The sequence below is a fragment of the Crinia signifera genome, chromosome 2 (genome assembly GCF_055691185.1).
Source record: "Crinia signifera chromosome 2, ASM5569118v1, whole genome shotgun sequence".
NCBI lineage: Eukaryota > Metazoa > Chordata > Amphibia > Anura > Myobatrachidae > Crinia > Crinia signifera.
Window position 1 is genome coordinate 193,629,826 of NC_139218.1, and position 26,513 is coordinate 193,656,338.

The window sequence follows — 26,513 nt, forward strand, 5'->3', positions numbered from 1 at the left end:
CTGTAATCTGCATCGAATTTTGTACAAACTCATTTTTATTGATACTTTGTCGTTATAAAGAAAATTAGAATAAATACAAATTGTATGTACCAATGTATGATCATTTATGTACAAAAGTGGTGAAATAGACAGAGCGCACATCTATCTCTTCTCTTCTTCCTTTCATATATATATATATATATATATATATATATATGCAGGTAGAAATATCAGGAACTCAAAGGACTTCTCAGCCGTAGAACAAAGAGACTATAGAGTCTTCAATAGTAAAGCTACGTTTCAAGCTTTATGGCTTTTCATTAGGCTTTCATATGTATAAAACATTAGCAAAAGTATTTGGTCTTAGTTTCTTCATTGGAGTGCTGCCAGGAGTTCTGTATAAGTATATATATATATATATATATATATATATATATATATATATATATACATATATATATATATATATATATATATATATATTTACCAAAAGAAGGTGGCACTCTGGGTTTGGTAAATGGTTAAGACAATCCAACTTTTATTGTTTATGTTTAGGGGATATGCTTCCCTTCCTCAGAACCACGAAACCAAGAAACTCCAAAACTTAAAAAATAAAAGTTAACCATTTACCAGACCCTTCTTTCGATTGTTACTTTTGGGGAGTCATTGCCCCATAGGAGGGCATCCGGGCAAGTTATCACATGTACATAGCAACTACCTGAGTGCTGGACTATTGAGGTATAATATGATACCTTTGTTCCGGGTGATACAGAGTCATAGAACAGGGGTTCCCAATCTTTTTCTAATCACGGCACCCTAGAGTATCAGAATTTTTCCAAGGCACCCCTAGGCCCCCAAAAATATATAGGTAAATAAAGTAGGTTGTGTTTATATGTGCTTCTTAGGTTCAGTTATGTGGTAAAGGGCAGGATTTGATTCTGATTGTACACATTTTATGATTAGCAGCCACCAGCACTGGTCTTGTCCAGAAATAATCGATCATAAATAATTTGAATTGGTCCTGGACGACCAACCCGAGGCACCCCTGCAAGTATCCCTAGGCACCCCAGGGAGCCTATACGCACAGTTTGGGAACCACTGTCATTGAAGACAGGCGGCACTCCACGGACTTGTTCAAGTGATGTATATTGTGAAACGTGGAATGCTGCTTGCCTTCTTTGACTCTGGATCATCCGGATCAAATGTATAGTTTACACAGATCTGTGGGAGGGAAACCAGGCAATTGAACTGTTCAGCCAGAGTGCCAGGCCACAATATTGCTATATATATTTTATATATAAAATGATTTCCCCGGTATAGTTTTTTTCCTACTATTCCTTCAAATATTTTAATTGATAGCCATTCCGAATATTGAATCCCTGTTAATATGGCCTTGCCAATTTATATTTGTATTGTCTTTAATAAGCTGTGTATATATTGTATTTCTCACATTTATTATATCCTTTTTTACTGTGTTTATATCTGTTGACGAACTACATTAATTCATATATTGATATGCATTGACCATGTTTCTTGTTTATTCAGCTTTACAGTATCTCTCTAGGTGTAAATGTCAAAAGTTATGAACGCAATATAAAAATAAAAAAGGCTTTAGCTACTGGGTGCAGGATTCAAAAAGCTAAGCTCTTCAGAACTTGAAAACCAGGCAATGTTTGTAGTCCCGAGAGAAAGCTATGAGAACTGCTTATGCGAGTGAAATTATAGAAAACCGCTGAAGATATTTCTCATAACTAACGGTAGTGCTCTTATGATTAATTGCCAGATACCAAATAACTTGGCAATCCTCTGAAAATAGCTGCTTTAGTATTGATCACAATTAGTCCATTCATAAAAAGACCCTCATACTGTACCTCCAATGCAAAGGGTAGAATTAAATCCAGGGAGGCATACTCTGGCTATTCAACTGTACTCCATTGTTGACCCAAAACACTGTTTAACACTTATCATTATCTTTAAAGTTCTGCAAAGTTTAATTAATTAATTAAATGCAATATAATATACAGCCTACTAACAACAGGACAGTGTGATGGCAATGATTACTTATATCTGAGGATAAATGACACCAACCCTCATTTTGGCTAACCCACAATGACTGTCTAAAGCTGTGTAAACATGGGGGCGATATATTGCTGAGCAATATATTGCTCAGCAATATATTGCTCAGTGTCTCCTTTTCATCAGCGCCGGTGCACACTCCAATCGCTGGCAATATGGTTGCTCAGCGACCATATTGCCAGCGATTATAACCTGTGTGTACACACCTTTACGCTACTAGCCACTAACACGGACAGTGCTTAATGCAAAGGTTAGGTCAAGTGATGTCATCAGGTGATTTTTCAATATTAGCAATACCCAATTGGTTATTATACAGTTTTTATATATGCTTTTTTGTGTTTTATGTACCGGCTGGTTTAGACCATATAATCATGTATAATGTATTTTAAATTTGTGTTATTATAATAGTTTTAATATAATAATAATCCACTTTTTTAAGGGCAGTCTACTTTTTGCTGTTAACTTTGGAGACATGCCTGCCTCCATCTCTGAGCCACTAATAAATTGCTTCCCAAAAATGGCCATCCCCTCCTCTAGCATCCTTAACAACTGCCTCCTCTGAGGCAGCTGCCATTTTGGGAGGGACATTTTAAATAGTATTCCATACATAATACTGTCTGTAGCACTGGTCTTGGCCACAGTGAGTGTACACTAAGAAGTGGCGCAGATCTGTACAAGAAGTTTATTTATACTGTACATTATTATACATTATTAACTGACTCATTAGTAGTGTTTAGTTATGTAACAGCAGCATGTCCTTATGTCCTTTAAAACATTTAAAACTTCTTTTGTTATACAAATGACTGAATAAAATGACAGTAAGTAAAGTTACATTTCAAACATTTATTCCCTTTGGGATTGGTGGTTAAATGACAATTAAAATATGTTGAAATCATGCAGAAATTAGTATATTACAACCATTAATTTATTATTAAGTAGCATATTCAGAAAAATGACACAGGGAAGCACCTACATACAGAAACATATAGGGAAATGCATATGCAGCCAATAACTGCTAAAGAACATGTATAACATACATCTATGTGTCTATGCGTGTGTATATTTTCCTTAAAGGTATACATGCTGTCGTACCGACCATGCACATGCACTCATCAGTACTTTTGCATTTTGAAAATCTTACTTTGTACTCAGCACAGACAGCAACAGCAAAACAGGATTTACATACGGCTGTAAATCCCACACAAGGCAACATTCACAGTAGCATCAATGTCAGGTCAATCTCCGTACACAATGTCAGGGTCATCGGTTAATGGTTTATATATCACTGTGATTTTCCCTTACTGCATTCGCAAATCATTATTAATAATTTAAATATATTTAGAAGGTTCAGCAATACCTCTCTGTGTGCTACATTCCACTTTCGCTGTAGCATATTTTATATTTAGATTTGCATATTTCATATACATTGATTGCATTATAGCTGAATAAAGATTAATATGCTCATTGCTTAGCATTAAACACAGAAAGTCAGAAACAGTGCTCCGCAGCTTGCATATCAATTACACTATAGATCTCTTCCGAGTAGAGAATGTGACAGGTAAGGTCAGAAACCAAACTGCAAATAATATATTATTCATCGTAAATATGAATACGTTGAGAATTAGGTCTTCAAAGGCTAAGTAATCCAGAGCTCCTTTCTTTATATCAGAGTTGTACTGCGAGGCAATAAGGGCTTTGTAGGACACTGTCCATGCTGTTTATGCCAGGACTCTCTAGGAAAAATTAAATGAATGGCGATTTTTTTAAAAATGGCAGATTTCTGGCACTGAATTTAAAATGGCATTATTTCCTAAAGCAAATCCAGGCAGGCATTGTTAAAAGAAAAAATTCTGCTTTAAATCCTGCAAATCCCCCAAGTTCATGACATTAGGGTCATGGTGTATTAGTTAGTACTACTGCCTCACAGCACTAAGGTCATGGGATCGATTCCCACCATGGCCCTAAATGTGCGGAGTTTGTATATTCTCCCCGTGCTTGCGTGGGTTTACTCCGGGTACTGCAGGTAATGATTTCTGGGTAATGATTTCCTCCCACAATCCAAAAATATACAGGCAGGTTAATTGGCTATTAACAATATTAACCCTAGAATGTCTGTGGGTGCGTGTACATGTAGTAGGGAATATAGATTGTAAGCTTCACTGGGTCAGGGACTGATGTGAATGTTCGAATATTCTCTGTAAAGTGCTGCAGAATATGTGTGCGCTATATAAGAAACTGTTAATAAATAAGTAACTGTACTAACCACAATAAATGCATACTGTATGTACAGATCACTTCATCATCAAATGAAGGGATTTTATTGCCTTGAGTATATATTGTAGGTGCGTAACCTCTTAATGCTTTTGTTAAGTGTCTCTGTGACCTCTGTATATCTGAATGAAGTCAGGACAGTAAGAAGATAACATTAGCGTCTTCTTTCCTGTGCTTTCCTATGAGTAAGTATACACCAACACTAATATCCTGTCTGGGAATACACGAATTCAACCCTTTAAAGTGGTAAATCATGTGCAAACAAGCACAACACAGCAATTGGTGTATGGCTTTCTAAAAGAAAATTTGCACAACAGGATAATATTTTAGCACCTTTGTTAATAACCAATTGAATGGAGTCAAAACACATTTTTTTTTGTGCCTACCTGTAAGTAATGGTACCCTCGTTCCTTTCCCTTGGCATCTTGAAGCATCAGCATCTTGTCCTGATGGTGACCGCCTGAGCTTGGATAGGCCTCTCGTGCCTGACTGACAGTCATTGTGTGCCACGTGCTTCTTTTAAGTGTCTGCCCATCCAGAGACATAGACATTCCAGCACAAGCCAGGCATTTACCCTCTCCACCTCCACCCTTTAGACTCTTCAAGGTTAAGTCTCTGAAGGCACTTTCAGGAGTGTCCACTCCAAAGGGAGCTCCGTGCTCCATGGCATGACGTGCAGACACCAGAAAACTGCTGTCGCTGTCAAGGTTGTCATCAGAGCTCCACCAACCTGCCATTTTTGATCGGTGCTTAGGTTCCGACTTGCGGTCTTTACTTTTACTCCTCTTAACATGCCGAGACTGGGAGTGCTGGTAGCCTTCTCCCCCACGTCCCTCATATCTAGTGCCATTGTATTCCCTCTTAGAGGGTGTCTCCAGGGAGTGGGATTTGGCAAACAGCTTTTGTACTGAGTGCACGAGGTGGCGAATGCGACTTGGGCTCTCACTGCGCTGTTCTGTGGTGCTGGTTCGCTGGTATTGTAGGGTGTGGAAACCATCATGGTGCAGGGGCATCTGTTTCTCGAACTGGTCCAACAGCGTTGGGGGCAGGCGGTTTATCTTGCTGGAGGTGTGAGCAATGGCCATACATTCATCACAGTCAAACTGCTGGGGGTTGTGGTGCATTCTGGGGTAAGTGCCACCACTGGAGGACCTGGGCTCTGGCATGCTCAAAGAACCACCAGGGCAATCTGGTATCACGCCGCCACTCCTAGAAGGACAATAGTGCAGATCAAAGGAACAGGACTCAGAGGCGCTGCGGGGATAGGACTTGCGGAAGTCTGGAACGTGATGAGAGAAATCCAATGCTCTTTCTCGGGTTTCGGGGATACAATGGCATGGAGGCTGTAACTGGCTGACTTCCCCATGGTAACCTTTCATCCTGTTAATACTGAACAAGCGACATCTTTCTTGCCCCTCCCAGTTCCCTGGGATTACCTAAAATAATAAAGTAGAAAATTAACACAGGTACATCCAGATAATCAAGAAGTTCAATAGGAAGAATAAATATTAGAGTCTTAGTAAATTAAGACTCTAATACATATTAGAGTCTTAATGAAATAGTTTTAACTAGAAATCAGATGCACAGAAATGTAACAATGCCGAATCATAACATCATTGTAAATTGTGTTAAAGCAAAGGTGGTAAAGAGCACAGCATATTTCAGAAATACAATACAAATTATAGAATCCCTGCAGAGTATCACCACCAGTGACTCATCTCTCTAGCCCTCACAATAGCCCACCCTTATCACATTCTTATTCCCACTGTGGGATTGACCCGTCCAGGGGAGTTACAAAAGTTTCAGATTGGTACGGTCTTTGCAATATTCAGCCCCCACTACCTTGTCTATATATCATCTCTCTGGTGACTTCCGGCTGGACTGTTTGGCACAGTTGATACAAGGAACAACCATCTGCCCCGATTCTAGTGGGACAGTGATATTTTTTCAGGCACTGACCTACAGTATTGTTCCTCTCACAGCCTGCAGTGTCTTATGGTGGTGGTAGTTGGGAGGCCACCTCTAACTTGATGTTCTGCTTAGCAGAACAGTGCTGATTAGAAATATTATTCTCCTACACCAGTGGTTCCCAAACTGTGTGCCGTGGTACCCTGGAGTACCTTGCGATACTTGCCAGGGTGCTTGGGTTTAGATTTATATTGGTCAGTATAATAGGAAAAACTAGAGCTTGTAGCTTCCCATCTTAAAATATGTGGACAAACAGAAGTGAATCCTGACCCTAACCATATAAATAACCCAAAAGACTTAGGTGTAAAGAAATTTGGATACTCAAAGGCACCATTATTTATAAAAGTTTCTATACGTATAGACAGGGTTCATTAGGATTAATTAGAACGTTTGTAAATTGTGAGAAATAAAGCAAATTAATTCAATTCAGTAAAAGAGGAATATCTTATTTTATCCTCATGTAAACGCAATCCCACTCATACAATGCAAAAATGATTTCTCATATACCAGAAATGAATTGGAACAATTCCCGGGCACCAATGCTTAGTAAACAAAAACACACCACAATTTGTAAAAATATTAAAAAAACGCTATCTAGTTATATTGAGAATCATATGAAAGGCTGATTAGGCTGCCAAGAAAATTGGAAATACACTTCAGCGCTATCCTCCAAAACACCTTCACCAGGTAGTGCACCCAAAAATATCTTGCACAGATGTATGGTTTCCCAGGTAGTCTTCAAATTCTCTATGGGACCCTTGGAGTCCTTACTGATCTCAAGTTTGGTCCCTACGTACACATAAAGGTAGCTTTCTATTGAAAAAATGCCCTGGCTTCCTGCCATGTGTTCAGATATCCCTCAATGTTATACACCAACGTTACTGACTTTATAACAAGGCCCTATTCTCACGTAAGGGTATCTTTAAATCTGGAACAAATCCTCAACTTCACTTGTTCAAAAGTATTCACACACAACCAATGTACAGGAGCCTTATTGGACCAACACTCACCTCAATATGAGGCCCTATTTTCATTGAAAGGTTTCTTTATTCTGTCCACACATACTTTCCTCCCAGCAATGAAAGTCTCCAATACAGGGATGTTCAGCAAAAAGTGTAATTTAATCCATAAGACATGTAATAAAACATACAGTAAAACCAAAAATTAAAAAGTATCCACACAGAGATGGATGAGACCAAAAGAGAACTCCTTCCCTGTGTCTGGATCAGGGAAAAGAGGGTTACTAGTTGAAAATAGTAAAAGGTCTCACCATCTGCTGTGTGCCCCTCCTCTCACCAACGCCTTTCAGGCTTTCCACATTAGCCCTTTTTCAAGGTGTGAGGGGTAAGAATGCAGGAGGGTATTTATACCTGTCCTACTAATCACTTTAAAAAAACACACATAAAACCGGGCTGGACTACAAAGTTTAACATTGCGGTGTAACGCAAATACATCTACCTCATACATAGCCTCATACTCTCTATACATATATGTAACAGAAGTTATTTCTTAAACAACGTGAAAGTGCGCTGTGCATTAATTAAAACCAAGCAGCATGTTACTTCTATTTCTCCTTATTGTACATATTGCTGCATCACAGCTGTTCCACCCGGCTTGGGCCGCTAGGTCCTGGGGGGCACAACACCAGCACAATAGATTGTGCTTGGATGGGAGCGATTCCTGGTGCTGCTGGAGCTGAGGTCGAGCAAGGTCTCATGAGACCTCCCCCACCCCCCCCCCCCAGGGAACTGTGGGAGCAGTGGTGCATGCTGGGATTGTTAAGAGGAGATCCTGTGAGAGCCGCAGCTGGCTCCCCCGCCAAAGTTGTGATTGATGCCACCAGGGCCGGATTAACAATGGACCTGATGGAGCTACAGCTCCAGGCCCACTCTCCAAATAGGCCCATGTTGTAGCTGAGAGCCAATGAGCCGGCCCCGCATTACTAGCCCTGTGGGAACCGGAGATATCGCCAGGCAAAGCTGGAACGTTTTCCCCATAGGATAACATGGGACCCGCTAATTCCGACCCCGACCTGGTTCCTACGCCTGCCAGTTCCCCCTCCGGCATCACAGAAGCTCGAGGCCTTCAATCTGATACCAGGCTGGTCCATATTGGTTCTAGAGATATTGTGGGTAAACCGATTTTTTTCATTTCTGAAATGTAATTTCATGGCTGTTCATGTTGTTTGAGGACAGATTTCTCTGGAACCAAACGGCCCAGTTTCACGGGACCAAAATCATTCGAAGCCCACATGTAAATGGGTCAGTCGGTTCCAAAGATATAGCTTGTTGTTTAAAGGGGGGAGGGTTTTCTCTCCCCCTCACACCAGAAAATGCAGGGACTAGGTTGGTGTAAAAGGAGACAGCCCGGGCCTGCATGTCCCTGCATGATCCTGGGACCATATTCCCGGGTAAGTCCCTGCATTTTCTGGTGTGAAAGGGGTATTATTTCCCGGACCTGCAGTGCTCTGAATACAGCCGGGCAGCCCCCTGCTCTCTGCCCGGCGGTCAATGGCTGTCATTTCTGCCTGGCGGCTGTCCCCCAGTTACCGCGAGCATGTATTCCCCTTTGGCAATGAGCATGTAATCCCACATGGCAAAGAGCATGGAACGCCTGGCAATGAGCATGGAACCCCTGACAATGAGCATGTCGGTAAGCAGCACTTATGTAGCATAATTTTTAATAGGCATTATGGTGTTTGGCATAATACATAATGGACATTATGGTGTGTGGCTTAATATGTAATGGGCATTATGGTGTAAATTTTTTATGCGCGCCTTTGGTGTGCAATACACCTGTTTATGAAGCATATTGTGCATTATTGCTCAATCTGTTTGGTATAGTGTGTATTTTGGCTCAATCCATGTGGCAAAATGTGAATTTTACATTAATCTGTGTGGCATAAAGTGAATTTTGACTCAATCTGTGTGCCATAGTGTGAATTTTGGCTCAGTCGGCATGAGTTTTAGCTCATTCCATGCGGCATAATGTGTAAGAGGCAAGTACAGTATAAGGGGGTGACTATTGTGTTGCGGTGACCGCATAAAAGGTGCTGAAAAGTTGTCTACCAAGTTTTGGCTTTCAGTATTTTTATTATGACTGGAGTGCCGCCTCAAGTATCTTAGGACATTTTCGTCCTGCGGGTGCACCTTTGGAGGGCACCCACCAATATATCTCCCTGCATTTTCCTATGCCAGCCCCCTGCCTTTTCCAGGCATATATAATTAGTTGAAAGTATTTACACAAATAGAGAAACACCCATGAGCAGACCACCCAAACAGAACACTGGTCACGCCCCCCCAACATTATTAGGTGCTGGCCACAACCCCTATTATTGCGCATAATAGGCCCTTGATAATTTTCAGCTCCAGGCCCATTTAGACCTTAATCTGGCACTGGATGCCACTGCCACATTTGTCAGAGGGTGGTAAGTGGCAATATGAATGGAGCTGAGAATGAGCAAAAAAAATTGGTGGAAGGGAAGGAGGGGGGTATTAGCCTAGGGTGGCTGAAACCCTTAATCAAGCCCTAGACATATTTATAATATTTTGGGGCAAGTGTATTAAGTCCTGGTGAAGAGATAAAGTAGAGATATAATAGAACGTGATAACGCACCAGCCAATCAGCTATGTTTGAAAAGTGAAAGTTAGGAGTTCATTGGCTGTTATGTTATCACCTTTCACTTTTTCTCCACTTTATCTCTTAACAAGGCTTAATACATCTGCCCCATTCTTACTACAGGGACTTACTGTACTTAGTTTAAAAGAGAACCCCTCAACAGGGAATCCCCCTGGCATAATGGGTTTAACCTGTTAATTTTTCAAACCACCAGCCCCAAACTGAAAGTACTAGTCTCTCTCTTTTTTGCCAGTGGCAGTTACAGATGTGGGTCTACAGTGCAGTACAGGGGAGCCACACCTACTGTCACACCAATCACTGCCAAACATCACTGTCTGAGGCTCACTGGCAGTAGGTGTGTCTCTTATTTAAATTTTCGACTGCTCTGCAGCTCCTCCTCTGCAACTGGAACAGAGCATTTTGAACCTCCCTACTTACTCTCCCAGCTACTGTTCTGATAATGATCATGGCTCATTTGGACACAAGTATACTATAGACATCAGATCATAGTGATAACTATCTTACCACGGCTTTGATGTGTCTGTATACCAGATATTAATTTTGACATATCTTCAGATATGTGCAACTCATAATCCAGATATAAAAGGCCAAGTGTGTAGACATATTTATGGTTGTATTCAATGTGTCTTTTTCTAATCAGATCTAAATAAAATTCCACATTCATGAAGAGACAAATGTGTAATAAGAAAATATGCCATGGTTCAATGGAATAGTTTGTGGATTGTATAAAATAATCAGATGATCAGCAAAGTCAGTCTGCTGAAGTTAAAATAATGCAACAACTTCACAGCAACCTCCCCTACCCCCTCACTTCTCTAAAATGCATATCGGCCCCAAACACTGACCGTCCACACACACACACACACACACACACACACACACACAAATCCCCCCCCCCCCCCTCCACACTGACCTCACCATTTCCTAAGCTGATAGCATAGACGGCACTGCCCTGGGACTTATACACAGTAGCAGTCGGCTTATCTCTCCTCTGATGCTCAGTTTGGGAGGAAGCACTGCTGCAGCATCCTGAGCTGTTGGCTGCACAGTGCTCCTCCGTCCGCTCCTCTCCTGCGGCCCAGTTTCAATATTTCTGGAGGCAGAGGGAGCTGTGGGGTGGGAAGCTACTCGTAAGTGCTGGAGTCGCACTGTGCATGCCCTGTGGCCTTTCAGAAACACCCTCTCTATGCCCCTGACAGTGTGCACACTCAGTTGGGAGGCTGTGGAGGCTTTCAAAGTCACCCGGTTTCCGGGGGGATCCTAGAATCCGGAAGACTGCAAAAATGTCCTGGAGGGTTGACACCAATTCAGGGAGAATCCAGGAAATCCTGGAGAGGTGGCAACCCTAATGGTGCCTTTTAAGACAATATTATCAACATGTCTCTTATAATGAACAGTTCTGACCATAACCATCAAAACTATTTACTGTAAACACAATATTCAAATAACTGCTGACTAGATGGTACATGATCATTGATAATCTCCACAAAATGTACCCCTCCACCTCTATCCTGAGTTGGAGCTAATGCAGCAAAATTGGCAGTTCTTTACACATATGCTGAACATGCCCCAAGGTTACACCATTCTGCTTGTTGGTTAACTCCAATGTAACATTCACAATTGAACTACTCTCACTCCCATCAATATAGTACTGTAGTTTGTACTCCTATTAGAGGAATACAATAACAAGTATACTTTATACCTCATCTCCGGATACGTAGTGAACTTGCCTGGTGCCTTCCGGGGGGGGGGGGCACTGTATACACAGGGGCCCAATGGATATGTCACGGTGGCGGCGGCACTCAGGGCTTCGTGGCAATAACAACAGGAGGCTGTGTTAGTTCAACGTTTCAGCGCTTGTCGCGCTTTTATTCAGCTGAAACGTTGAACTAACACAGCCACCGTGACACATATATATATATATATATATATATATATATATATGGGATGCGGTCATTTGGTCTACTGCATTATGGTATGCATAGCGAGCGCAGCGAGCGATGCGAGGGGATGCAGTGCACTTTAAACTGTGTCCATGTCGACTGTGTTGACATTCAGGTAAAAAAACAGTGAAAAACCCCATGTCGACCTTGTGAATGTCGACATAGACAATGTCGAACTAATGACCTTGTCGAACTAATGACCTGTCGAACTAATGACCTTTCGACCTAGAATCATGTCGACCTTTTCCCATGTCGACCTAGAATCATGTCGACCTTTTAGCATGTCGACCTAATGGATTCGACCTAATGACTTTCTACCATAATGCAATAGACCAAATGATCCCAACCCCTGTAAATAAATTTCATAATGTATATAGTATTTCAACCTTGGTACTTCCACTTTTCCCACAAACCTGTTAACCCCAAGGTACACAAACCTTTTCTCCCTGGTTTTCTCAATCCCCCTCCTCTAAGAGTCATTCGGGTGTGTACGCAAAGCAGCTATTGTATGCATATTGATCGATTTTTGCACTGCACATGTGCAGCGAGTGATTTGTGAGTGCTGCAAAATTTTAGTTGCAAAGTGGCTCACAGGAAGTCAGCATTTGGAGGAGGTTAACGGAGAGTTATGGCATTTGAAACTGCAGTTTCTGAGTGCATATATTAGTAGTTGCAACCACACTTGCTACTGTACATCCATGAAGATCAACTTAAGGCTGCCATACATCTACAGATCAATTGTCAGATTGGGTTGGTTGGAACAAAAACCTGGTAATGGATAAGAGTAAATTTCAGTTGACCATTTGCATTGAAATTCTGGAAAACTGCCAAAAACTGTCACTCATCCATTACCAGGTTTTTGTTCCAACCAGCCCAATCTGACAATCGATCTGTAAATGTATGGCCAACTTTAGCCTTTGATGTCTACAGAGCCACTCAGGCTCTGCGTGGCGAAGCAATGTGCGATGATGTCAATGATGTTTCTGAAATCATGCTGTGCCCTATGCAAATTATGCAATTGAAGTGGGCATTCTTTTGCATGGGTAAGTTTCTATATAACCCTCTGAATCTGAGAGGTGAATGCAATTAACTGCCATGTAATGGTTTGCTGGGCACATGTGGAAGTGTTAAGACTTTCGGAGAAATGGAATCCCTGGACAAGTGGCTGGAAAGTTAAATGTTTTGATCAAAAATGAACAATAAAATGTTTTAGTTTGCTTGATAGTTACACATTGATTTGCAGTATATTATTGTTAATGCTGATAGCAAAAATATTATTTGAGTAAAATTGTACACAAAATATCCCATTCCTAATCATCCCATTTATGTATTTATTGTAGAGATGTGCACCGGCCACTTTTCGGGTTTTGGGTTCTGATTACCTTGAGGTTTTGGGTTCTAATGGGTTTTGGCAAAACACCTCCTAAGTGTTTTGTGTTTGGATTTATTTGGGTTTTGGGTTCTGATTTTTTTGTTAAAAAAGCCTAAAAACAGCAAAAATTGCAGAATTTTGTGTTTTTTTTTTTGCTCCTACGCTATATTGACCTCAATAACATTCATTTACACTCATTTCCAGTGTATTCTGAACACCTCACAATATTGTTTTTATTGCCAAAGTTTGCACTGAGGTAGCTGGATAACTATGCTAAGCCACACAAGTGTGCGGCACAAACACGTGGCTCATGTAAGAGTGGCACTGCAGCGGCAGACATGATGGCAGTTTAAAAAAATAGGCCCATAAAAGATACCTATCTGGCTTGATCATGCACTGTTTACCATGTGCAGCCAAGGAGCGGTGGGCATTTTGTGCAGCACAGAGTTTGTCTGCAAGTGTGTAACTGTTTCGATCACTTTAACATCCAACAAGACCCCTATCTGGCTTGATTGTGTGATAATGTAATCTGATTGTTTAATTTTGTGATTATTATTCATTTATTATTACCAGTCGTCTCTTAAATCATTGCCTAATGGGTGTAGGGGAGTGGGCTAATCAATTTTAAGGTGGCAGATGGAAGATGTAATGTAATGTAAACCATCACTAGCATTGGTTGCAGCAGTGGCAGTAACTAACGGACCCGGCTGTGCAGATAAGGAGGAAGCTGACAGCGATGATGTCAAAGGGAGAGCCAGCGAACTGTTGCTCCATGCAGCGCTGGAAAACTTCGCTGCCCGTGGTGATGCCATAGGGCATGCTTAACCATCACTAGCATTGGTTGCAGCAGTGGCAGTAACTGATGGACCCGGCTTTGCAGATAAGGAGGATGCAGACAGCGATGATGTCAAAGGGAGAGCCAGCGAACTGTTGCTCCATGCAGCGCTGGAAAACTTTGCTGCCCGTGGTGATGCCATAGGGCATGCGTAGGAAGACGTAGCACCCAATAGGGGTCATGAAGGCAGTAAGCATGGAAGAGGCTCTGTCCAGAGGGATCTGCCAAAACCCACACTTGGCATTCAGGGTGCTAAAGACCGTTGCACCTGGCATGTCAGTGATCACCTGCTCGATGGTGCAGAGTGTGTATCTGTTTTGGTCAGTTTAATATTTCATAAGACCCCTATCTGTCTTGATTGTGATTATGATTATTTTTATAATTAATTTCATCTGATTTTTAATTTGGTGATTCATTTATTATTTATTATTACCATTCGTCTCGTCAATCATTGCCTAATGGGTGGAGTGGAGGGGGCTAATCAATGACTAGGTGGCAGCTGGAAGAGTTCTATCTGGCTGCGACTTCTGTAACTCTATTGATCGCTAGGGTGGATTCAGGTGATCTGGCTCGCTAGGCGGGTGTTCCCTTTGCTCACTGCTTCACATGCGTCCCTCGTGAAGCTGTGCGCTCTGTCGAGGAGGATGTCCTTTGCCGTTAGAGAAGTACTGATCTTCTCTCAAGGTGTTACGACTCGTAGCTGCACTCCCCTGCTACAACCTCAAAACAAGCACCAAGACCCCTATCTGGCTTGATTGTGCACTGTTTACACAGTGCAGCCGAGGAGCAGTGGGCGATTGGTGCAGCAATCAATTACTCTCATTAGTGGAATGCAATCAGTTGTATGCATTTAAAAGACAAGTCCCTCATACGAATGACTCTCAGCAGTGGGCACCAGACCAGACAGGTAGATGAAGCAGTACTAGACACCACACGGTAGATACTGCAGTACTAGGCACAAGACCGGTAGATAAGGCAGTACTAGGAAGTACTAGGCACCAGACGGTAGATACGGTAGTACTAGGCAGTGGGCACTAGACCAGACAGGTAGATGAGGCAGTATTAGTTGTGTGTGTATCTGTTTTGGTCAGTTTAATATTTAACAAGACCCCTATCTGGCTTGATTGTGATTATGATTGATTGATTATTAAGTAATTTAATGATGTGATTGATTCATGGTCGAAACCCCGTTTAACAACTTTCCTAATCCTGACCCTGATGTGCAGTTTGTCTCTGTGCTGAAAGATCCCAATCTCAAATGGCAGACTGAACAACCTGTGGATAGCCATATTTCAAAAAATGTGAATGGGCTTGTGTGGCAGCCCACTACAGGATACCCCCTGTGCCCCTGGAGTGCCCCCAAAGAAGTTTAATTGCAGCCAATGCTGCTCAGAGGAAAACTGCAGGGATGTGAGGGGTTAAACAGCCCCAGCTCAGTCCACGTGCAGGGAGCCTGACACCCCCTGATTGGCTGCCCAGGGAGTGTGGCAGTCCACCCCTGGTGTACTCTTGTGCCCCCAAAGAGATTTTAATTGCAGCCAATGCTGCTCAGAGGAAAACCTCCTTTGCTTGTGGAAGCTGCAGGTCTGTGAGGGGTTAACAGACTCAGCTAGTGTCCTAGTGTCCCAGCTCCCCTGCACATGAGACAGGAAGCTGGGAGGTCAGAGGTGATCCCAGCAGCAGTGTGTGAGAGAGAGAGAAAGTGTGCAGAGGGGAGAAGAGCTTGTATCCTGAGCCAGGAAGCATGCAGACAGAGATGCTGTGCAGAGAGAAGCACACATCTGAGACCAGGCACTGGGAGCAAGGACCCAGCAGTTAATGACAGCCAGCACTGCTGACCAGAAGAAGGGGTGAGCAGCATGTGAAGGGAGATAGAGCCCAGTAGGAGTGACTGCAGAGACCTACAGCACGGAACTAGGCAGAGAGGGACATTGCCGCCCATCTGGGAGTCACCCAGAGGACCACACAGCACCCAAGACAGGCAGTGGCCAGCCAGGAGTCGTGACCAGCAGGAGCTGGCAACTGCAGCTGATTGTTCAGGTACTGGGGTGTTGGATACCCCCACTAACAGGACTGCCTGTTTGCCTCTGATACAGGAGATTGCCCTAAGGGATGGGAATCTGCCTGCCCCTCTTAGAGAGGATTTTTGATCACTTTTGTTATACATAAAAGTAGTGTGCACACTAAGTTATGGCCTAATCACCTTGTGAGGATTTCCTTCGCGGGACCGTTATTCAAATTCAGGAACTGTGTTGTTTTGCACCAGGGACTACTGCGCAGTGTATATAGGGTGCATAGCGCCACTTGGCGGACATGTTGTGACGTAATATTATTCTGTCATATTGTTATTGTTGTGATGTAATTTATTGCGTAATCGTTCTCTCGTTAATCTGGTCATTGATTAGTTATAGCTTTAATTACTGAATGATATAAAGTGACTGTTTTGCATAAGTACGTGAGTGTATTGCAGCAACCCATTTACATATCTCCTTTAAATAAATATTTGTTGCTGCTAGCCGTAGTAGCCTTGTCTTTTGTGGGTTCTCCTTGGGTTGTGCCATTCCCTGCCACAGGTTCTCCGGAAGAAGCCGTGAGGAATCCAGAAGCTGCCGCCGTAATCAGCTCCAGATTCAGGTACCATTTTACACCACACCGTTACAGGGGCACTGTCACAGGAGCGCAAAAGGATAAATCACCTATGGCACAAGGTTCATCGGCAATAAACCTCACAAAAACCATCCAGATTCCACAACACAAGACCATTTCAGGTCTGAATAACTCTGTCAAGGGAATGCGAATAAATGTGGTCAACCACCAGCCTGTTAAACAGGTCTCATCTCAGGATGATGACTATGATGATGATGATGAGATGGAACTTGCTCCCATCCCTTCCAAACAGATGAAATTCACAGCTGCAAATACTTTACAGAAAAGACCAGGAACATTGGGCAACCAATTTTCACTTGGCCAAACATTACCTTTCAATAAAGTTGTACAGAATGATACGTACACTGCTCCCAGTGCTACACCGCCTGCCCCAACAGTACCTTTACTACGGACTAAAACGCTGACCAATATGTCACGTACTCTTGTTACAAAGGAGGCCCTACCAGCCGTACCACCTCCAACAGAGTCTGTTTTCAGCCCCCTAGAAGGAACAAAAATGACGGTAAATAATTGCAAAATATTGCGCTCAAGGTCAAGCTCAAGTTTAAGCCCCAGCAGCAGCACCAACACACCCTCTCCCAACCCACTACTTGACTGGAGTGAAGATGGCGGGCGCGTCAGCCACTTATAAAGCCTCGCGAAATCCGGCGCCAGGAGATGACGTTCTAATCACGCGGACGGACCCAAGTCAGGTGGGAATCTCCGAGCGCAGCTCGGAATCGGGCTCGGAATGATGACGTCCGTGGGGGCTCGGATCTCTGAAATCCGAGCCCGCACATCTCTAGCAGTAACTGATGGACCCGGCTGTGCAGATAAGGAGGATGCTGACAGCGATGATGTCAAATGGAAAGCCAGCGAACTGTTGCTCCATGCAGCACTGGAAAACTTTGCTGCCCGTGGTGATGCCATAGGGCATGCGTAACCATCACTAGCATTGGTTGCAGCAGTGGCAGTAACTGATGGACCCGGCTGTGCAGATAAGAGGATTAAAAAAGGAGGATAAAAAAAATGTAGCCTCCCAAAAAGAAGTGTAATTGCAGCCGCCCAAAAAGAAGTGTAATTGCAGGCGCCCAAAAAGAAGTGTAATTGCAGCCTTCCTGTCCCAGCCATGACTCCCCAGGTCAGGGAGATCACATTCTCACCCATGAAGATGGTGATGGTGACACAAATCCAAAAGAGGACAGAGAACAATCTCTTGCACACGAGACCACTGTGCTGGATACAAGACAGACCAGAGTCCACCTAAAGGTGTCGGCTAGTACAGCATCCCGAAAAGTCTCAAGGCTCCAAAAAAAAAGACTGCAGTGGCAGACTCCCAAATTAATGCAGGGTGAGAGCTGCAACCAGCAGTGGGCGATTGGTGCAGCAATCAAGTGGAATGCAAACAGTTGTATGCATTTAAAAGACAAGTCCCTCATACGAATGACTCTCAGCAGTGGGCACCAGACCAGACAGGTAGATGAGGCAGTACTAGTTGTGTGTGTATCTGTTTTGGTCAGTTTAATATTTAACAAGACCCCTATCTGGCTTGATTCTGGTTATGATTGATTGATTGATTGATTATTAATTAATTTTATGATGTGATTGATTGATTGTCGAAACCCCGTTTAACAACCTGGCTGATCCTGACCCTGATGTGCAGTTGGTCTCTGTGCTGAAAGATCCATATTTAAAAAAATGTGTGGCAGCCCACTACAGGATACCCCCTGTGCCCCTGTGCCCCAAAGAAGTTTAATTGCAGCCGCCCCCAAAGAAGTTTAAATGCAGCCTCCCCCAAAAAAGTTTAGCCGCCCAAAAAGATGTGTAACTAATAGTACCCAACTGGTCATCAAAAAGAAACCAATCTTTATTGTGAAAACAAGGTATCAAGTGGCAAAGAAAAGGAAGCCAGTGATGAGAATTTTGTGAGCTGTGAAAGTATTATCAAGGAAACATAACTTTACTTAAGTTTTGAGGAAAGGCTTTATCGGACCATTTCATGAATAAAGAACAGTTGATGAAGAAATTAAAGAAGTATTCATCGTTCTTGTCATTAAATAAAAAGGAGAGAGATGCGAAGGTCAAATCATTACAAAGGTTATCTGATAAGGAAAAAGCAGTTCTCTCTAAAAGGCTATGCACATATGACAAATACTACAAAATGTTTGCAAATCAATTAAAAATTGAAAAGGGGGGCCAGAAGGTTTGTACAGCTTTATCTCCTAAAAAATTTCCAACAACTTGTTCCGAAGCAACTGTGTCTGTTAGTAGGTCAGCCTGTACAACTAACGGCAAAGAAAGTGACTATCTTCAAAACAAAAGGATTTTTGCCGCTTCAGAAACTGATCATGCTCAAGGTGAAGGCAGTCAGTGTACACCTCAGAATGCTAACCAAATACATAAAGTCCATGCAAAGATAAAGGATATTGTAAAAGAAAATTGCACTGACAAGTCTTCAACTTACAAAAACCAAGCTATGTATAAAACTGCAGTAACTGGAAAACTAAAAAAAACTTTAGCCGCCCACAAAGAACTTTAATTGCAGCCGCCCAGGCTTGATTCTGATTATTTATGATTGATTGATTATGATAGATTGATTGATTATGATTGATTGATTATGATTATGATTGATTGATTATTAATTATGATGTGCCTGATCCTGACCCTGATGTGCATTAAAAATGACTCTCAGCAGTGGGCACCAGACCAGACAGGTAAAAAAAAGTGTAGCCACCCAAAAAGAAGTGTAATTGAGCCTTCCGGCAACAGCCCTGACTCCTCCAGGTCAGGGAGATCACATTCTCACCCATGAAGGTGCAGCAATGAGGTGGAATGCAAACAGTTGTATGCATTTGAAAGACAATACCCTCATTAAAAATGACTCTCAGCAGGGGACACCAGACCAGACAGGTAAAAAAAAGTGTAGCCGCCCAAAAAGAAGTGTAATTGAGCCTTCCGGCAACAGCCCTGACTCCTCCAGGTCAGGGAGATCACATTCTCACCCATGAAGGTGCAGCAATGAGGTGGAATGCAAACAGTTGTATGCATTTGAAAGACAATACCCTCATTAAAAATGACTCTCAGCAGTGGGCACCAGACCAGACAGGTAAAAAAAAGTGTAGCCACCCAAAAAGAAGTGTAATTGAGCCTTCCGGCAACAGCCCTGACTCCTCCAGGTCAGGGAGATCACATTCTCACCCATGAAGGTGCAGCAATGAGGTGGAATGCAAACAGTTGTATGCATTGAAAAGACAAGTCCCACATATGAATGACTCTCAGCAGTAGGAATAATGAATGGTGATGCAAGATGGAATTGTCCTTGGGCCCTCCCACCCACCCTTATGTTGCGAAAATAGGACATGCACACTTTAACAAACCAAACATTTCAGCGACAGGGCCTACAAAACTGTGGCTGAAATGATTGGTTTGTTTGGGCCCCCACAAAAAATAAACCAATTCATAATATCTCCCTGTATAAACTGGCTCTACAGTAACAAGATGTCATCGTCACTCATCATCATCATCATCCTCCTCCTCCTCCTCCTCTGATTCCTCGCCCCCTTCAGTGTGTACTTCCTCATTCTCAGAGATTATCAATTCGTCCCCGCTGGACTCCACAATCACAGGTCCAGTTATAATCTCTGGAGGCAATTCCTGGTCTTCATTGAATAAGTGATAATTCATTTTTATAAACATCATTTTCTCAACATTTTTCGGGAGCAACCTTCTTCGCCGCTCACTGACCAGGTTCCCCGCTGCACTGAATACTCTTTCGGAGTACACACTGGAGGGGGGACAACTCAGGTAAAATAGAGCCAGTTTGTACAGGGGTTTCCAAACTGCCTTTTTTTCCTGCCAGTACAGGTAAGGACTGTCTGACATGTCTACTTGGATGCTGTCACCAAAGTAATCATCCACCATTTTTTCAATGTTGACAGCATCCAATGCACCGACAGTAGACATGTCAGCAATCGTTGGCAGGTCCTTGAGTCCGGACCAGATGTCCAAACTCCCTCCTGTCTGCCCTGCATCCCCGCCAGCGGGTTGTGTGGGAAATCGCAGCTGTTTCCTCACAGGCACAGGTGGGGGAGAAAATGAAGGAGGAGCTGGGGCCGTGTCACGGTCCCCTTCAGATGACAATCTCCTGACCAGCAGGTCTTTGCACCTTTGTAGACTTGTGTCCGCCGGAAACAGAGACACAACATACGCTTTAAACCGAGGATCGAGCACTGTGGCCAAAATGTATTCCTCTGACTTTAACAGACTGACCACCCTCGTATCCTGGCAAAGCGTATGGAGGGCTTCATCCACAATAGCGACATGCTTTGCGGAATCGCTCCGCTTTAGCTCCTCCCTCACTTTCTCCAGCTGCTTTTGTAACAGCCTGATCAGGGGAATCACCTGACTAATGCAGGCAGTGTCGGAACTGACTTCACGTGTGGCTACTTCAAACGGCTGGAGAACCTTGCACAACACGGAAATCAGCCTCCACTGCGCTTGAGTCAGGTGCAGCCCCGCTCCTCTGCCTATGTCGTAGGTGGCTGTGTAGGCTTGAATGGCCTTTTGCTGCTCCTCCATCCTCTGCAGCATATAGAGGGTGGAGTTCCAGCGCGTCACCACCTCTTGTTTCAGCTGATGGCAGGGCAGGTTGCGGAGTTTTTGCTCCCGCTCCAGCCTTCGGCAGGCTGTGGCAGAATGCCGAAAGTGTCCGCAAATTTTGCGTGCCACCGCAAGCATCTCCTGCACACTCCTGTCATTTTTTATGAAATGCTGCACCACCAAATTTATTGTGTGGGCAAAACATGGCACGTGCTGGAAATTGCCCATGTTTAATGCCCGCACAATGTTACTGGCGTTGTCCGACACCACAAATCCCCAGGAGAGTCTAAGGGGGGTAAGCCACAGGGAGATGATTTCCCTCAGTTTCTCTAAGAGGTTGTCGGCGTTGTGCCTCTTCTTGAAACCAGTGATACACAGCGTAGCCTGCCTAAGAAGGAGCTGGCATGCAGGAGATGCTGCTGCTGCTGCTGCTGCTGCGGAAGGCGATGCATCTACCCAGTGGGCTGTCACAGTCATATAGTCCTTAGTTTGCCCTGATCCACTTGTCCACATGTCTGTAGTTAAGTGTACAGTGGGTACAGCCGCATTTTTCAGGGCACTGAGGACACTTTTTCTGACCTCCCTGTACATCGCGGGTATCGCCTGCCTAGTGAAGTGGAATCTAGACGGGATTTGGTACCGGGGACACAATACCTGCATCAACCGTTTAAATCCCACTCCATTGATGGCGGACACCGGACGCACGTCTAACACCAACATAGCTGTCAAGGCCGCAGTTATCCGCTTTGCCATAGGATGACTGCTGTCGTATTTCATCCTCATGGAAAATTACTGTTGGACGGTCAATTGCTTAGTGAAAGACGTAGCGGTCTTACGACTTCCCCTCTGGGATGATGACTGACTTCCCCTCTGGGATGATGACTGACTTCCAGGAGCAGCAGCAGCAGCGGCAGTAGTAGTAGTAGTAGGCGTAGTGCTGCAGGATCCTCCGGAGGAATCTATGGAGTCATTCATGCAGGTGAGATGGACTGCAGGACTCCCCCCTATCCGGATCGAGGAGGAATTTGTCGAGGAGGGAGTTGGTGGTGTGCTTTTCAGGCATTTGGCTCCAAAAGGAGGACCAAGTGATTTAGGTGTCGCTGGACTGCTAGCCGCACTTTCTGGACTAAACACTGAACCATGACGCGTCTTTAGGTGACGTTGAAGGGAGGTTGTCCCTAGGTGGGCAAGATCCTTACCCCTGCTTATTGGAGTTTTACATAAGCTACAAATGGCAATACTTTTGTTGTCCGGATGCGGATAAAAAAAATTCCAGACCGCAGAGGTGGATTTATTGGTCCTTTGTCCAGGCATGACGATGGGCTTTTTCATCCCATGGACAACAACTTTTTCCCCCACAGGTGCCTCATTCCCCTCTGGTGCGTCATTTAAGCAAACCAAGTCTTGATCCTCCTCGACAACTTCCTCCTCAGTGCCAGCTACATCAATATCCTCCTCCTGGTGTACAACATCACCTTCACTAATAAAATCTGGAACTAGACTGTGGGTGATCCTTCCAGCATATGCAGAGGGCGTACTGCAAATGGTGGAAGGAGCCACCTCTTCACGTACAGTGATGGGAAGGTCCGGCATCACAACCACCGCCACCCTCGGACTCTCCGTGGGGATTTGGGATATGTCTTTAGAAGGATGAGTTTTTTCCAGATTTATTTTCTGAATTTTTTTCTTTTTTTTTTTCTGAAATTTTGTCAGACTTTTTTGAGTCGGTGTCAGCCTAACTCTCTTTGATTTCCTATTGGGTGGGGAGAGAGGAGGAGGAGGACTTTCCTCGTCATCTGAAGCTGCACAACTAGTCATGAAGTTAGGCCATGGCCTTAGCCGTTCCTTGCCACTCCGTGTCGTAAATGGCATATTGCCAAGTTTAAGTTTCTCTTCCAACGATTTACATTTCATATTTTTATTCCTTTTACGGAAGTTTGGTTTCAATTGTACATGCCCTCTGCTTTCACACTGGGCATCGGCCGTGGCAGACGACGTTGTTGGCATTTCATCGTCTATGTCATGACTAGTGGCTGCAGCTTCAGAACTATGAGGAAGTGCATCTTCATCTTTCCTTTGTTTGTTAACCTCCATATTTTGGATCTCCATTATTATTGTGGAGTTATGTCACAGAACAGCGCCACTGGAGTGCAATTATATATGTCAGTGAGTATGCACCAGCAGGCAGTTATACAGATACAGCAGTATTGGGCAGTGAGCCACACACCAGACAGGTACGGCAGTATTAGGCAGAGAGCCCCAGACCAGACAGGTAGATAATGATATACGGCAGTATTTAGGCAGTGAGCCCCAGACCAGAGGGTAGATACGGCAGTATTGGGCAGCGAGCCACACACCACACAGGTACGGCAGTATTAGGCAGAGAGCCCCAGACCAGACAGGTAGATAATGATATACGGCAGTATTTAGGCAGTGAGCCCCAGACCAGAGGGTAGATACGGCAGTATTGGGCAGTGAGCCACACACCAGACAGGTACGGCAGTATTAGGCAGAGAGCCCCAGACCAGACAGGTAGATAATGATATACGGCAGTATTTAGGCAGTGAGCCCCAGACCAGAGGGTAGATACGGCAGTATTGGGCAGTGAGCCACACACCACACAGGTACGGCAGTATTAGGCAGAGAGCACCAGACCAGACAGGTAGATAATGATATACGGCAGTATTTAGGCAGTGAGCCCCAGACCAGAGGGTAGATACGGCAGTATTGGGCAGTGAGCCACACACCACACAGGTACGGCAGTATTAGGCAGAGAGCCCCAGACCAGACAGGTAGATAATGATATATGGCAGTATTTAGGCAGTGAGCCCCAGACCAGAGGGTAGATACGGCAGTATTGGGCAGTGAGCCACACACCACACAGCTACGGCAGTATTAGGCAGAGAGCCCCAGACCAGACAGGTAGATAATGATATACGGCAGTATTTAGGCAGTGAGCCCCAGACCAGAGGGTAGATACGGCAGTATTGGGCAGTGAGCCACACACCAGACAGGTACGGCAGTATTAGGCAGAGAGCCCCAGACCAGACAGGTAGATAATGATATACGGCAGTATTTAGGCAGTGAGCCCCAGACCAGAGGGTAGATACGGCAGTATTGGGCAGTGAGCCACACACAACACAGGTACGGCAGTATTAGGCAGAGAGCCCCAGACCAGACGGTACATACGGCAGTATAGCCAGTGAGCCCCAGACCACAAAGGTAGAGATATACGGCAGTATTTAATTATTTATTAGGCAGGCAGTATTTAATTATTTATTAGCCAGTGAGCCCCAGACCAGACAGTACATACGGCAGTATAGCCAGTGAGCCCCAGACCACAAAGGTAGAGATATATGGCAGTATTTAATTATTTATTAGCCAGTGAGCCCCAGACCAGACGGTACATACGGCAGTATAGCCAGTGAGCCCCAGACCACAAAGGTAGAGATATATGGCAGTATTTAATTATTTATTAGCCAGTGAGCCCCAGAACAGACTGTACATACGGCAGTATAGCCAGTGAGCCCCAGACCACAAAGGTAGAGATATACGGCAGTATTTAATTATTTATTAGGCAGGCAGTATTTAATTATTTATTAGCCAGTGAGCCCCAGACCAGACGGTACATACGGCAGTATAGCCAGTGAGCCCCAGACCACAAAGGTAGAGATATACGGCAGTATTTAATTATTTATTAGCCAGTGAGCCCCAGACCAGACGGTACATACGGCAGTATAGCCAGTGAGCCCCAGACCACAAAGGTAGAGATATACGGCAGTATTTAATTATTTATTAGGCAGGCAGTATTTAATTATTTATTAGCCAGTGAGCCCCAGACCACAGACCGCCAGACTGGCAGATTCAGTGCAGGCAGCAGTGCAGCACCAGTGGACTATATATATTTATATTTAATATAATTAATAATTATTTTATTTATATATATATAATAAATGGCACAGCACAGCACCAGAGGTATGCCCCAGCACAGAGGAGACAGTAGTACTACAGGCAGGTACACAGTTAGACTGTTCTCCTAAGCAGAGGAGAACATAGTACACAGCAGCACTGAGGGAGACAGCCCTAACAAATAAAATAATTAATTACAGCACAGGTCACCAGAGGTAGACCGCACAGAGGAGACAGTAGTACTGTACAAGTACACAGTTAGACTGTTGTCCTAAGCTGAGAACAGAGTACACAGCAGCACTGAGGGAGACAGCCCCAGCAAATAAAATAATCAATTACAGGCAGCACAGCACACCAGAGGTAGACCGCACAGAGGAGACAGTAGTACTACAAGTACACAGTTAGACTACTACACAGCAGCACTGAGAGACAGCACCAGCGATTGCAAAAGCTCAAGGTCAAGCTCAAGTTTAAGCCCCAGCAGCAGCACCAACACACCCTCTCCCAACCCACTACTTGACTGGAGTGAAGATGGCGGGGCGCGGCAGCTGCTTATAAAGCCTCGCGAAATCCGACGCCGGGAGATGACGTTCTAATCACGCGGACGGACCGAGTCAGGCGGGAATCTCCGAGCGCTGCTCGGAATCGGGCTCGGAATGATGACGTCCGTGGGGGCTCGGATCTCTGAAATCCGAGCCCGCACATCTCTAATTTATTGTAATTCATTCTATTTAAAAATGTTACTTCCTGCTTACGTACTGTAATTGTACTTATTCTAATAATATCTTTTAATGTGATGTAATCATAATGTCAACGCCGCAATGTTGACAGTTATAATGTTGATATTGATAAAATGTCAGAATCTGCAGGATGTTTACATGTTAGTCACTAGGGAGAGGTTTACGGTTAGCAATACTAATTGCCAGAAGAACCGCAGGATCCACTGGAAATCATCAAAACATTCCCACCAGACCATGAAGACACCGCAGGAGACGTCAAATGCGCAGAGAAATTTTGTCGATATTCTAAATCATGTCTATATTTTATCAATGTTGACATGATGAATGTTGAAGTAATCAGTGGCAACATGCTAAGCATGTCAATATTCTTTGTCTATTGTCCAATCAAAGTAAATAGATTAGAAAACAACGACAGTATATACCTATAATAACAAAGTTACAATGATAATGGGTACTTGTGTATTATAGCGGCGCCCCCGATGTACATCGCGCACCTGATTTTTGCCCCCTATGCGATGAAACATTGTATAAGCACC

General features: G+C 43.9%; 1 protein-coding gene across 4 annotated transcripts in view; it reads right to left on the reverse strand.

Moving 5' to 3' along the window:
• DLGAP3 (DLG associated protein 3) overlaps positions 1-26,513 on the reverse strand; it is a 385,428-nt gene that overhangs the window by 136,539 nt on the left and 222,376 nt on the right. For all 4 annotated transcript variants that reach the window (XM_083173479.1, XM_083173477.1, XM_083173475.1 and 1 more), the window contains exon 3: positions 4,713-5,762. In XM_083173479.1, coding sequence (XP_083029605.1) covers positions 4,713-5,705 — 993 coding nt within the window. In that variant the 5' untranslated portion in view covers positions 5,706-5,762. The remainder of the gene's footprint in view (positions 1-4,712; positions 5,763-26,513) is intronic.